This window comes from Neophocaena asiaeorientalis, unplaced genomic scaffold (assembly GCF_003031525.2).
Source record: "Neophocaena asiaeorientalis asiaeorientalis breed wild unplaced genomic scaffold, Neophocaena_asiaeorientalis_V1.1 scaffold134, whole genome shotgun sequence".
In the NCBI taxonomy this organism is placed as follows: domain Eukaryota; kingdom Metazoa; phylum Chordata; class Mammalia; order Artiodactyla; family Phocoenidae; genus Neophocaena; species Neophocaena asiaeorientalis.
In genome coordinates, this window is record NW_020185339.1 from 26,912,134 (window position 1) to 26,927,465 (window position 15,332).

The 15,332-nt window shown below is 45.6% G+C and overlaps 1 protein-coding gene across 1 annotated transcript in view; it reads right to left on the reverse strand.

Annotated features, from left to right (window-relative positions):
• SCN8A (sodium voltage-gated channel alpha subunit 8) overlaps positions 1 to 15,332 on the reverse strand; it is a 129,343-nt gene that overhangs the window by 11,092 nt on the left and 102,919 nt on the right. Inside the window, exons 20-22 of the mRNA XM_024736644.1 lie at positions 13,215 to 13,388; positions 7,646 to 7,768; positions 1,363 to 1,647 (exon numbers count right to left, since the gene is read on the reverse strand). Coding sequence (XP_024592412.1) covers positions 1,363 to 1,647; positions 7,646 to 7,768; positions 13,215 to 13,388 — 582 coding nt within the window. The remainder of the gene's footprint in view (positions 1 to 1,362; positions 1,648 to 7,645; positions 7,769 to 13,214; positions 13,389 to 15,332) is intronic.

The window sequence follows — 15,332 nt, forward strand, 5'->3', positions numbered from 1 at the left end:
GTCTTAAAAATTAACAGCTGCATTAAAAAAAAAACAAGGTCAGAACTTTCCCCCTACTAAGATACAACAGTGGCTTCATCCTAGGCAGCCCCTTCCCAATTCTCCGACTACACCTAACCTGATTTTGGAAACTAATATGGGTCACCAGTTTAACAGTCTCCATGTTTTCCTTTCATTCTATGTTTTATTTACTCAACCAGATTCTCAGTTTTTTTCAGGGCCTGGGCAGTTCTTTATTCATCTGATGGCTCTGGTACTGCCCAAGCACGGTGCCTTGCCCGTGGTGGGGACTCAATACAATGTTTGGCTGGCTGGTGTGCACTGGTTTCCTGGAGCTGCTCCAATTTAGGTTCAATCTGTGGGTCCAATTTCTTGAACTGGGAGAGAAGAGCTAAAGAGCTCTGGAGTGGGATAAACCACTGCTCATCCCATTAATTCCTACGAGCTAACAGTAAGTGCTTACTACACACAAGGCCGAGTTGAGAGCTTCACCTGCATTGTCACGTTTAATACTCCCAGCAACTCGATGACATAGGGACAGTTGTAATAGTAATGAAGAAACGTAATAGCAAACACCGTGAATTAAGCACTGCTATGGGCCAGGCATCGTGCTAAGAAATGTTAATAAGTTATCATGAATCCTCTTAACTACCATGCAAGGTATGATTAGTCAAATTTAACAGATGAAGAAATAGACTCAGAGAGGTTTAGTAATTTGTCCAGGGTTACATATCCAGTAAATACCAGAGTGTGGCTCAAACCTACATCTGTTTGAGTCCAAAGACTAGGAGCTTTCATTGTACTCTACCGTCTTGTCAAACTCTCCAAATAATCGACCAAAGAGGAAGAGAAAACCAGACATGACGGAATGCTTCACTGTTTACCGTGATACATTAACTTGAGGCCTTTCTCTGGGGTTGAGCTGACATGAGTAGCGGCATCATAGCACCGTCACGTTGTCATATCTAGTTAACTCTAGTGTAGCTGTTACGTGGGATTGTTCTGCTCTATCGATTTTTTTTTTTTTTTGGTCTATGCACTTACCTACTTTGTTTTTTCTTTCTCTTTAACTACATACTCTGTCATGGAGAGAGACGGTGATCTCTCTGCAACTTTATTATGCTGCAGGAATCCTTATTTGTTGATAAGCAGAACTCTTGAGCACAGTGACAGATTCCCTTGGCTGAGGTTTTGGAGATGTCAGAGTACTCAGGAAAGGTGTCTCCCTGGAACTGGTTTGGGAAATGACATTGTCCCCTGACCTATTAACAGCGATCCTGATTCTGGACGCAGGGTTGAGAAGGAACCAAGTGAGATTTCTGCTAGCTTTCTGGATTTCATAGGACGGAGAACGATCCTTACCACTTGAAGAAGCGCCAGATATCCTGCCCCGACGTTGTCAAAGTTGATCTTCACGTTCTTCCATCTGATTTCTGTATTGTTCCCCTCCATGAGCTTTTCACACTCAGTTTTATTGTTGACATCTTCAATTTCAAATCGGATTTCAGAAGACTCATTAAAGCAGTAGTGGTACTTTCCGGCAAACAGGTTAACTCCCATGATGCTGAAAATCAGCCAGAAGATGAGACATACCAGCAGCACATTCATGATGGAGGGGATGGCGCCCACCAAGGCATTCACCACCACCTGCATTGGAAGGGGGAGGTTGCTGAGTGTCGGGAAGAAGTACAGGCACGCACACTCTTTTGATTTCCAGGAGGGGAATGACACTTTGTGGCTTGTTCTGACTATGGAAACGTTATGTTCCCTTTGGAATTAGGGTAACCAAACAGATCCATACGCAGGACCAAAATTTTGTATATCTATGAAATATATTTTGAGGAATTCTAAAAGTTACATATTTATTTCATTGAACACAAATTCCCCCGCCCAAGTTGACCTAGGTCTCTCTCCTAGGCATCAACCTGGGACCGAAAAAATTATTTCATCGTCTAGTGTCCCTTCTCACCAACTCATAAAATATGCCCCCCCCATGGGAAAATCTGAGTGATTTCAAGCTCACTAGTTGCCTTTCGACAGACATTCCCCCTCTGCAAAGCAAGGTGAGGTGGTTCAAAATCACAGAGAACTCCCCTGTGGGGTTAGCAGTGATTCACTCAACGGTACATAGAGTCTCTTTTATGACTGTGCAAGGCCAGTTATCTTATTTCAGGCAAGAGCTGAGCATGCATTTTTTGCAGGCTCAAGAAAAAAAAAAAGCTATATTCCCTCTACCAAACAGTATAAAATAAAATCTGAATGGTTGTGTTTTTCATGCAAGATTCATTATTCTTCTTCAGGCTTTTTTTTTCTTTCTGACTTTGCAGGCTTCTAGACCCGAGTCGCCCTCTGCTTGGCTAATGCTGGTGTCTCTCTGCTCAATCTGGGGTTTGACTCAACTCTTCACGACGTATTATTAGAAAAAGGAATAATTTGTTTTTTTGGGGAGAATTTTGGGTTAGATCACTGGTCTTGAAGCCCCAAAACTGGCATATTGTTAAAAATCACTGACTACAGTAAGCTCGGGAGTGAAAAAAAGCCAAGGGAAAGGAGCTCCCTCAGGAATTAAAGTTTCTGTGTTGTTTTTAACTTTGATTTTGCTTCACACTGTAGATGAGAATAGCTAGACAACACTTCCACTGCGGCAGCAGTTTTCACTAGAGGAGTTCAAAGTGCTTTACAAAAATAGCATTTCAGGTGGTGGGGCAGAAAGCAAAGCTGGTGTTCATTTCTTCCCTGATTCTCACTGGCTGTGGTCTTTAGCGGGACTGCTGAGGCCCAGAAAGGTGACCCTAAAATGGGAAGCATGTTTCTTCCTTTTTCTAGTATCCTAGGAGGATAAGTGGAGTTAAAATAAAGACCCTGGATATAAACAAAGTCTTCTAATGTTTTGTTAGGAGGAGGTGGCAAGCATCACCACCCTCCTCCATCCGCTTTTCAGTGCAGGGAAGAGAGAGGACACGCTGCCAACTAGCACGGCATGGAAACGGCCTAAAGGGCCGTGCTGTAGAAGGAACACCAGGGGGCAGCTCTGGGCTCTAATTTGAGCCCGATTTGGGACCAGGTTTTCCTCATCTTCTGTTTTGGCCTTAGATTGTAATGTCACTCATCGGAACACGTGGCTGAGAAGAGCTGTCTGTTCTGTCCTATATAAAAAAGGCAACGATATTCTGCTAAGGAGTCACTCTCCCTCAGATTAAAATATTAGTTTTGTGTTTCTCCAATTCATGTATGAAGGCCTTTAGATTGAGAGGTAGTTATTTCTTAATTCGTAGACCAAGAAATCTCTTCTAGATGTAATAGCTCTGTCATTGGTATAAAATAATTATACTTCCATTGTTCGTTACTTTGAGCAAGGAAAGCCAGAATACCTGAAATCTGGGAACTCCCCAATGTTACTGTGGAGAATGATATTCATATTATTAATTTATGTTACCAAATTTGTCAGGTGATCAGATACGAATTTTACCTCCTCTTTCTACAGTTGCCTACCCTTTGGTGGGAGTACTTCCAGGCAACGAAATGTGCAAAAGAATAGGCAAAAGGAAGATGACCCACAAATGGGATAATTTATTTCTCACAAGTTAAGGGAGTAGGTTATGTAAAGTTTCAAAAGCTCAAGTCTATGTGACAGCATTTTGCAGCAGCGCTCAGGTGAGAGAGCGTGACCTTCTATTAGACCGTCACAAGTATGCAATACAGAAGTTGGCCCCAGAAGATTTGAAACCTAGAAATCTTGCTTTCTGTATCAGTTCAGAGTATACCTCCTCTAGGAATTCTTCTGACTACCTTAACCTAGTCTAACCTGTCCTACATAGTGTCTGTGTGTTACAGTTAAATATGGGGTAATATTTCCAGCAGGGAAGAATAATTAGCTAATTGACTAAGAAATCTCTTTGCACTTTTAAACTCGTAGATATGCTCAAAGGAATCAGTACACAGAAGTATTGACTGGGCCTCGTTCTCTGATATATGTGACATAAAAATCCTATAAAATCCAATGTACTTGTGAGATGTAAATGCACTTTCACTTATAATGAAATGTACTTTCATTATAACCAAAAGAAAAACTTCTTAGCTTCACTTCATGAATAAAACAGAAAACAGCTGATGAAATTTACTAATAACTCTTCCTTGTTGTGAACATTAGCTAATATTCTCAGCAACCAAAGAGCAAGAAACCATGCTTTCTTATTTGGAACTCTTACACTATAGACATATATATAAATGATAATTTAAGTTTCCATGGATAGTTACATAATAAAGTGGATCTCCCCTTCTGCTCCCTAATAACTCAAGTTATTCCGTGTCACCTTTAATTATGAAGAAATTCATTATTGTTAAAAGTTAGGTATAGAAATATTACTCAAAGCTAGCAACCTATAGAGTTACTTTTTGCAATGGAAGTTTATATTTAGCAGTTGAGAGAAATCTCATTTGATGAGAAAATTCCAATGGGTACTAATTCTTTCCGCATTTTTGTCTTCTCTGTAACGCCTAGAACGTTATTGCTCATTAAATACTATAAAATCTGTCAAATAGCTTTTAATATCTGGCAGAGGGAACATGGCTTTAATGGACAACTATATACTGACAATCAACAAAAATGCATGCATGTTTCACAGCATTACTATTCTGTACCCTCAAAAATTTAACAGCACAGCAAAATCCTTAAATGAAGATTACTATGGAGGAGAGAAAAGCAAAGAACTACGTTCAGCATTCCTTTGCCGACAGCATGAGTGTTTCAGTGTTCTGCTCTTTGGTTTGAGGAAGAGACTGAAGCCAGTGTCCCAGGACAGGCTAGGGCCTTACGTTCCCTCTCAAGCGAAGGTCTGAACCTCTCACCGGAGCAGCACAGTGACAGTTGAGCCCATCTGCATCGATGGTATTCAGTTTGTAAAGATGTCTTGTTTAAAATTTTCTAAGGGGATAATCTCTTAAGATTATGCAAGTGTTGGCACACACAAGGACCCAAACCAAGAAATGAAAAACACAGCCCTGCAGAAGAGTAACGTTCAAGGAAAACGTAGGTCCCTAATTCTGTTCATTGTTGGGGCAAATTCACTCCTCCCTTCTTGCACAGAAGGGCTGGGGAACTGCAGGAAAGGAATGGGTCCTGAGTTTTCACCTCCGGCCCAACCAGAAGTGGCCGTGCTGTCGCTGACTGGAGCCAACCAAAGGAGGTGACATCATTTACCATAGTTTTCCTTACTGAATGTTTACTGTTTGAAAGCCCGGCTTTGGGTTCAAACTTGTTCCTGCCCTTATTATCTCATTTGAGAAAACCTTTACTAATGCTTTTCAAATAAAAGTGTCTGCTCTTCTGGTCACCCATTCCAGACCTCTGGGCTCCTCAACTACTTGAAAGTTGACAAGTAAAAGTGTTGAGGGAATGGAAACTGCGAGTCCCGTAAAGGTGAGGAAAGAAGGAGGAGCTAAAGGGAAGAGGTGTGGCCACCAGAAGCACTCCTGTGTTCAGACAATTCACGTAATTCGCTCGTGAGCCAACTGGTGGCAGCTGGTCAGGGAGGACTGCCTCTGCCACAGGTTGGGACTGGCAGTAATGGGCACCCAGATGGAGAAAGTCAGTAGCAGTGTCAGTTGGGCATCTTTTTTTGGGCTTTCTTTGGGTACTACCAGTCTCCTTTCAGGAGTTCCAGGACCCCTCCTGGGGCATGTGGAGGATCACAGGCTACTGAGTTTAGGTACAATCTTGCAATTATTATCTTCGGTTTTCAGTCACCAAAACGGATGATCAACTTTATAACAAAACTAGTAGGACTTATTTAAAAATTTTAACTAACCCTTTCTGAAAAAAGTGGGAAGGTGGGCTTCCCTGGTGGTGCAGTGGTTGAGAGTCCGCCTGCCGATGCAGGGAACACGGGTTCGTGCCCCGGTCCGGGAAGATCCCACATGCCGCGGAGCAGCTGGGCCCGTGAGCCATGGCCGCTGAGCCTGCGCGTCCGGAGCCTGTGCTCCGCAACGGGAGAGGCCGCGGTAGTGAGAGGCCCACGTACGGACAAAAAAAAAAGTGGGAAGGTGGGAGAGGAGGGAAGAGCATTTAAATCCTGTTTTCAGTGACACCATGGCCCCCTAAAACACTGAGCCCTCTGCAATATACTTCCCCTTACATTTAGCTCGAGCATAACAACGACCTGATTGCACACATTCTGAAACCTCTCTTACCTGTGGGAGAAAGATTTAGAATCCCAAGTTTTGTTTCTTAAATTAAAATAGATTTATGCTGCTGTGGAACTGACCTTCCTGCAGATGGTTTCAGGTGGGTTGCATAAAGCTTCTATTTAGTAAACCAAACTGTGACTGTGCTACAGGAGAAATGCACACTTCTTGCAGAAAGCGTTTGTCTGGATAAACTAAAATAATAAAATTCCCAAGTCCCAGCGAAATTTTCGTCTTCCTGTACAGATGTGGGTGGCTTCACGAAACAGTGGCCAGGAACCCACGGATGAGGACTGAACGAAGCAACGCTGTCCCGGTACCTCGTTTCTCTGAGCAGTGAACTACCCCAACAGTTTAACTTTTATTCCTGCATTCTGATACCTGCACGTTTAAAAACGTAGCCTCTGGTTTGCTCTCCTGCATGTATTCAACATCCGAATTAAAATGAGTTTTCTTGGTCTCGTTGAGTATAACAGACCTCTCTGATTACCAGAGGACGACCATTACCACCAAAAGCCAGCGGTCCATTTGATTTCACGGACTTGCGTGTCTGTGTGTCTGTGTATGCTCGCGCACGCACACGTGCACACACACACAATTTTTTTAAACCAAGAGAGACAGCAAAAAGGCACCAAAAGAGGGAGCCTTATTTCTATAGTTGGCAGGGTGACAGCACCCTGCACTGTTTGGATTTGGGTGGAGCTATCGCCAAAGCAGGAATAGCAGGTGTTGAGAAATTTCAGGAGAACTAGCTGATAGTCACCTAGCATCGTACCTGGCTGTTATTTTGACAGTGTTAGGACAGGGGACCATATAGCGTGGGCAGAGGGGTAGGGGGTGAGGAGGAAAGCTTTGCTATCAGACAGAGGCTGCCAGTCCTTACGGGACTGGGCTGAGAACAACAAGGTGCAATAAGAGGAATCAGAACAGAAAGAAAAGCATTTCTTTTCCCAGGGCCATGCCAAATTCTGCTCCGTCCCCAGTTCCAGGCCTGCCATCCCGTCTTCAAGCCCCTTCTCGGCCGCTTTCGCAGTGACTCCAAGGCCGCAGTCCTCACCTGGCTGACGCCCCTACACTGCACTCTCCCTGCCTGCGGCCTCTGCTTTTCAGTGGGTCTGTGGGTGACAATTCCCCTTCTTTGCACCTGGTGATTCTCCCTATTAAATCAACAGCCCAGAAAGCCGCCCCAAAGTGCTACAGATAAGCCAGGCCAGATGAGAATAGCCAATGTTAACATGTTCTGCGATGGCATGTCGTTGGGGGTGGGGCCAGTATTAATGTGATGAGGCAGCTAAACGCGACTGCCCTTGGGGCAGGTGCGGGGGAGAAAGAGTGGAGGATCAAATCAGCAGCTGCATCCAGAGTTCGTGTGTGAATGATCTTTCCACCACGTGATCAGTTCTAGCATGCTTAGACAGTTTCCACTGGCATGCAGAAGGATCAGCTGCTCTTAGTATCTTACCCTCATCCCTTCAAATCGTGATAAGGCTCTTAAGGGTCTCAAAGCTCTTAGGGTCCTAAGGGACTTTATGGCACCTAGTTCCGAGTAGCCCAGGGCATTAGCTATAAGGCTGACTAAAGAGACCTACACGGAAACAGAAGAGAAAAACAAAAACAAAAAAAGGAAACAAAAGAAAAAAAAACAAGAAAAAGAAAACAGAGGTTCCAGAGTGTTAGAATAAAGCCCCTAGCACTGATTATACAGGTTGGGCCCCGCCCCCCCAGGAAGAGGAAGTGGGTAACACCAGCTGCCTACTTCAACTTGGACTCAAACGACCTGGAAGGAAAGGTGGTTGAGAGGCAGAAGAAAAAACACAAAGGGAAGAGAACGCGGAGAGAGGGCAGTAGAACAGACATACAAGTTGGCAAAGGGAAGAGGCTGAAGGGGGAGGGAGAATGAGGAAGTTCCATTGGAAGGAGAGGAGCCTGAACAGATGACAAAAACCTTACCCTCGCCCTTTACAGTCTCTGCAGGTCCCCGAAGTTCCCATTAAATTAAGCCAGACAAACTTAATGGTACCTATGGAAAAGAATACAGATAAATACACACACTCCACACAGGCTGCCCCCTCCTCAGCTCATTCACCATGGATTTCCAACAGGGACAAGCTCTCTTACTCCTGGTTGACAAGAAACCATTTGAGAATTGGATGCGTTACTACATCAACAAGGAAACGTATTCAATAAGTACCACAGCTGACTTTGCAGTTCCCAATAAGAAAAGGACCAAAAGAAGAAACTTCTTGGTGGAGGTTTGGCTCCATGGGAACTCACTTAAGTGATTCTCTCACTTTGAACCGCAACAATCCTTCCATCTTTTAACTATAACCATGACTCCTTCATGGCCACGAGAGCTTGGGTGGGTCTGGACAACTGAATCCGTATTTTCCCTTATAATCCCCATTCTTTCTCTCCAGAACAGCCCCAAAAGAACTGGCCTCAGGTCTGTCCTTTCCAGGACAATCTTCTATTACTCTCATCATCAGAATAACAGCTGGAAGGGTTCTTGGAATAATTCTTTATTTATAGATGAGGAAAATTGAGACCCATACACAAGAATTTGCCCGGTGTCACACTGGCAGTTCTGGAGCCAGGATTAAAGGCTCAGATGCCTGATTCCCAGGCCAGAGCTCCTTCTCCCATGGATAAGTCACCTCCCTCACTGGAAGGTTGGATGACAAAATCTCAATAGAGGATTACGGTATCTGAACAATTTGGAGTTGAATATGTTGCCATGCTGGGGAGAAGCGGTCTGGTCTCTGGGCCTAGAGTCACGGTCAAATTCTTTCCTGCTCTTCCACTGGCAAACTCACCTCATTCTGCCAGAGGTCTCAGAACCACGCCGACCCTTAACTATACCTAGGGCTGCCTGGGCCTAACCGGAGAGAGATGTAGCTCTTCAGGGGGTACCAGACCTCAGATACCTTTAGTTAGAATGTTTGGGCTCCTGGCTTTCTTAGAGCAGTCTTTCCTTTATATTGCACCACAAATTCTGGGATCGGTTAAGATGTTTCCATCAACAATTCTTAAATTCCCTCTACTGGGAAGTGGTGATTACAGATCGGCTTGGCCTAAACTGGCATTTTAAAGCAACAATCCATAACTCAGTTTCATTTGTTGCTTTTTCTCTCTAGCTGAGGGATTTACTTCTTTGATTCTGTATCTCTGAACTGTACAAAAAAAAAAAAAAAAAAAAAAGTTGTTTTAAATTTAAATGAAGATATTTATAACTAAGCAGCAGGGGTAGAAGTAGCAGGTCAATGACCCTAGTGAGGGTCATGGATGAGCAGGCTCAAAGGTTTCAGTTTTTCAAAGGGTTGTGAACCTTCAACTATGCCTGTCCTCGTAACCCATTAGTGCAGGTCTCTCCTCTAGAGTCCTGGGCTGTATCCGAAGCAAATCTGGAATTAAATGCTTGCCCTATTAGGCCACTCATGCTCTTTGAAGGGTAGGTGGCTCAGAGGTCAATTTCTGTTCAAAACAGGGCCTCCAAATCCTTATCTAGAACACAGTAGTACCAACCAACCATTTCCCCTCCATCCACCATTAACAGGAAGACTCTCCATGGAGGTGTCTTTTGCCTACTATCGTCAAGTGCAGCCAACTCTTAACCCCCAAGAATCTATAGGTACATCTGAAGGTAAGTTACCTCAACCAAATACACGAGTTCAAAACACCTGAGTCAACTTCATCCTGTGAAACTATGCCAGGTAAAGACTGCAAAAAACTAAGTTTCATACAAGACAAGACAACCCAAGTTCTTCTCGGGGCGGGGGGCGGTGTGTAATTTGTCTGATAACAAATAGGCCTACCTAAAGTGGGGGGAAGGGTGGAGGAGGTACAGATGCCAATTCAGGGGCTGGCTCTAAGGGGTGCTGAGAGAGAGTCTGCCGCTCAACTCATCAATCTGGCCGAGATCACCCAAGACAGGATCAGCGAGCATCCTATCTGGGTTATTCCTCAACAGTTAGGGGCAATTTTATCATCTGCTGAGTCTCCATGTTAAACTCTCACTGGACATAATCAGAACATTGTTTAGAATTAAGGAAAGAATCAAACCTGAAAAAAAAAAAAAGGAGTTGAGGGGAAGTCAAAATCCAGGGTATCTGTGGCTTCAGGCATTGAAAAAAAGGGAGAGACACTGGGTGGCTTTTTCAAAATGATGTGAACATTTTCAAATGGAGAATGGTTTCAGCAGTCTGAATTCAGGATGAGGTGAATGGTCTCCGCAAGTTCCCATCCCTGGAACCGATATGCTGGCTAATCTCCGGATCTGATGTGGTAAATTTCCCTGGGAAAAGATGACAAAATTCTTTTCCAGGACAAGATCTCCAGTGCAGCCAAGGACCTGGGCAAAAGAAAACGTTGTCTCTGTTTGGGAATTCACCTGGCTTATAAACACAGCGAGTTAACCTTGGAAGTTGTCTAGATCATCCCCGTGATCCTAAAAAGTGCTCTGAGCAGCTATAAAGGGCAACAAGGAAGAATGAAAATCCATTAGGGAAACAAACATGGTGATGAATAACAGATTCAGATATCAAGTCACCGGTGGATGAAATGGGAGGAAGAGAGTCTCAGAGATGCTCCAAAATGAGGACCTAAAATTTACACCTGCTGGATGTTCTAAAATGCCAAAGGCACTAGACACTTTGTCCAAAAGGACAGCAAAAACTGACAGTTCCACATGTCCAGGTGTCAGCCTAAGCCTTATTCTCCGCCCACAACTCAAAAGTGGCCAACGGTGCAGCCACGGTATGGACCGGGGCTCCCCCCGCCCCCAGCATACTCTGCTTCACACTGGTTACTTGTGTACGTGTCGCATCTTTGCAGTCCTTTGAGAGAAGTGACCTTGTCTTCCGCTCTCTGTATCCCCCCACAATACCTGGCAGGAGGCTTTGTGTTGCGGACACTCCGTAGACATGAGACATGAAGAACAGATGCACTGCTCTGTCCCAGAGAAAACAGAAGGAAGGTCCTGGGAAAGCTCTGTTCCTGGGATGCTGGATTTCCACAGCCTGGAATCAGGTCAGAGTGGCCCTGCAAGCCAGTGTGAGCTTCCCAGGGGCCGGGACTATGCCTGCCTGTCGCGTGACTCCCTATGGCTTCTGGGACAATTCCACACGGAGAATGGCATTTCACTTATGCCTGTCTACTAGTCACTGGTCCAGAGGTATTCTCAGGATCCAGTGTCAGGTCTCACGGCAATGTAAGAATCCAGCAACTCCCCAAAGCTAGGGGGATTTAAGGATTATTGTCAGTTGGCTACATGCCTTTCTCATGTTTTTTGTTTCCCTGGCACCTAGTATAAAAAGTACTAAAAATAGTTGCTAAATAAATAAATGGTGACATGCAGAATCGTTAATGCCTTTAGCAGCTTATTTGGGTACCAGAGGAATGTGGGATACTTGATCGATACTCACAAATTCTGGGGTTGCCCACCCCAGAGAGAAGAGCAATAGAGTAGTAGAGGTTAGGGCGAACAGGAGGCAGGTCATGGTAGGGAAGAGCTGTTTCTGAATCACAGCTTTCCTAGGGCTGTTGGAAGTGTGGCAGTGGACGTATCTATCCGAGTCCTTGGAAGGTCCAGAAGATGAGGGGCTTCTAGGATTCCCACGGGTGTCCCACCTGATTCTAAGTGGTCCTGAGGAGTTACAGTGAAATGAAGACTCCAGAGCACTTCCCCTGTTCTGTAGAAAGCAAGCTGGCCCAGTGTCACTTTAGTACTCTGGGCCTTATCCCAAGCCCATTCCTTAGCTCCTAGAACTCGAGCTTTCCATCTGTGAGAGGTAGAGTCCCTTCCATCCAAGGTTGCTGAAACCTCTGGCTAGGAGGCTCTCTTGCTGGCAACTCTGGGGTGATACCTCTCCGGTTCACTCGGATGGCAGACAGTGACCCCCTCACTTCATTTAGGGATCTTCCCAAAGGCTTGCTTTTTGAAATGGGGAATGTAGATAGGAGCATAGTGACAGCTCTTGGAAGGAGTCATTAAACCATGGAAGTTGCAGATGCTGTGTTGGGAAAGGAGTGCATTAACAGAGCAGAACGCCAGGTGCCTGTTACTTCCCTGCTGCTCTATGCTAGATCCCGGAGGCACTCTACACGTAGTTCACCGTATAGCCAATGAAACCCATATTCTAAATGTATCAACCCAGCCGCCAAGCACTCCACTTTCTTGGCACTTCTCAGCCCTCAGAAGGAAGTGAAGTTTCCATGGGCCCTGCTCCTGAAATTCCCATTCACTCCCATTCAAATGCTGATTTGGCTGAAAGAAAAAAAGCTTTAGTGATTAGACAGAATAAGAAACACTCATCATGGTTAGAAAAGCCAATAAGGAACAAGTCGTCGTGGTGGGGTGAGAAATAGTGTCAGGTGATGCAGCTTCCCCCCTGAAAAATAACATGGCAGGCGAAGGCCGCTGAGCTGTGGAGATGGTCTCAAAACCTGGAGGAAAAAGGATTTCTTAAGAGTTTGATCACCTCTGTGGAAATGCGACGTGTGGGAAGAGGGCGGGCTTTGTTTCGGGGTGACTCCTCCTCGCCCTGACAGTCTGACTTGTTCAGATGAGTCTAGTATGAAGACTTGAGGTGGATGGGAGTGTCCCCGGGGACGGTTGGCAAGAGAGTCTACTTAGATCCCACCACCACCTCCGTCCCAGCAGCACCCACCTCGTCCTCTAAGCCCTCTCCTGGCGGCAGGAGGAGGACATCACACTGGCCTGGGGACACAATCCTCCTGCTCCCAGCCTAATAACAAGGCTCTGACACCAATGACTCTGCCCAGTCCTAACCTCTGAAACTTCTAGGCCAAACCACCAGAGTAAAGAGCTGCTGAGTTAGTCCCTGGAGCAAATGCAGGACTTCAGAGTCCCTTTCCAAAGTAACGATCTGAGTGCTCCAGAAGGAGCTGTAGTGCTCTATCTACCTCTTGTCCTACACCCTGGGCCCCAGGCAACTCCAGCCGTTAGAGGAAGGACAGTCCCTGTTTTTGCTTTCCTGTTGGCATGGGTGGGAAGTAGAAAGCAGGACACGTACAGCCACGATGAGGAAGTCCAGCCAGCACCAGGCATTGGTGAAGAACTTGACGAAGCCATAGGCTATCCACTTGAGCAACATCTCCAGGATGAAGATATAGGTGAAGACTTTGTCAGCGTACTCCAGGATGGTACGAATGGTCTTCCTCTGCTCAATGTAGATGTCCTCGAAGGCCTGGAAGAGAGGTAGCAGCTGCCTATAGTGCCTAAAGGGAAACGAGCAACACGGAGGTACTGCCCCCCTCCGCAGCCCTCCCACCTGCGGCGGCCCGTCATCAGCTCCCTGTCTCTCTCTCTCTCTATCCCCTGCTACACGTGGCTCTTCTCTTTAAAAAAGCGTTCTTGAGATGTAATTCACATACCTCACAATTCAGCTATTTAAAGTGTACAATGCAATAGCTATTAATACAATTCAGAGTCGTACATCCATCACCACAATTTGAGAATATTTTCATTACCCCCCAAAGAAACCCCACACCTCTAGCTGTCACCCTCTAGTCTCCCAATCTCCCTCTAGTCCTGGCAACCACTCATCTATCTTCTATCTCCACAGGTCTAATCCTTCTGGACATTTAGTATAAATGGAATCATGTAATATGCGGTCCTTGGCGACTGGCTTCTTTAACTTAAAATAATGTTTTCGAAGTTCGTCCATATGGCAGCACCCCTCAGCACTTCATTTTTCTTTTTATCGATGAATAATGTTCTAGTTACGGCTATACCAACATTTTGATTGCCCTTCATCAGCTGATGGACATATGTGCTGTTTTTACTCTTTGGCTGTTGTGAGTAATGCTGCTATGAACATCTGTGTACAAGTTTTCATGTGGACATGTTTTTATTCCCCTTGGGTATATACCTAGGAGTGGAATGGCTGGGTCATTGGTAACTCAAGTTTAATTTTTTTGAGGAATTGCCAAAATGCTTTCCAAAGAGGCCGGACCAGTCTACATTCCTACCAGCAGTAGATGAGGGGTCCAATTTGCCCACATCCTTGTTAACACTTTATATAATTTATAGGACAAAAATTTTTCTCCCTTCAGCCCCTGACACCACAGACACAGGTGGAGAGTTACAGGACTGGAAGACACCAGGTGAAGAGAATCTCAACACTCCTTTCTTTCTCTGGAACTCCCAAATGAGGGGATGAGCCTCTGTCATGTGAAGGTCTGAGCACTCTTGCATGCAGGAGGGTGGACTGCAGAAGCTCTGTGCTGGGGGGAGGGAATCCCTGAAGCATGGGGGAAAAAAAACCTGGAGGTGGACAAAAGGTCCTGTGCCCTGCGGTAGAGGAGCCTGCTCTGAACAGTCCCAGAAGGAAGGACAGAGGCAGGCTGCCCGCAGACTCTCCTTCCAAAATGGAGGCACACGGACATCCAGGTTCACTGCTGGGCAGTGGGGACAGAAATCATGGGTCCACAGTCCTCAGGGTCTGGTACAAATCAATCCCCTCCACTCAGTGGAAAAGCTATAGCTTCCCTGTCACGTTTCCCCTTAGCTCCACCTGTAGAGATCCATCCTAGAAGCCAACACGTGTGAGCTGTCTGAGACTGTCCATCCTGTCACTGGGGGCTCTGGTCCCCCTCTGAGATCTCCTCACGATCACATTCTAGTCTTTTCTTGGACATTTTAGCTGTGGCTTCACTTGACTTGAGTCTCATGCTACTACTGCACAGGGCCTTCATGTCCTGAGCCCGGTCTCCCCCGTTTTATTCACCTTTGATCAATAAAGACTGTCACAGGTAGCAGTAAAGAAGGTTCAATACTATTGTTTCACTGCTGCTTCTACTCTTTTGCGTAGAGACGGGGGAAGAGAAGAATCAAAGGGTGAGGCGTGTCTTCTCTTATTTTGGGTTTTCATTTACTAGATTTGAAGAGTAATGATGACAACGGTAATAAAAGACCTTCCTCAACCCCTGGCCTGAGTCTAATCCTTTCTCAAGGGCAGGGCCTGCGCCGTCATCTTGGGGCCTCCCCAGGCCTCAGGATGCCTGTTGGTGCAATACACGGCCCGGGGGCAGGCAGGATGGTCTGGCTCCCCCTCACTAGGGATGGAGGCTTTCTTTGCCTCCTGCCCTAGTCCTGACGCTTTCCTGCATTGCTCACCACCCCCCCCCCC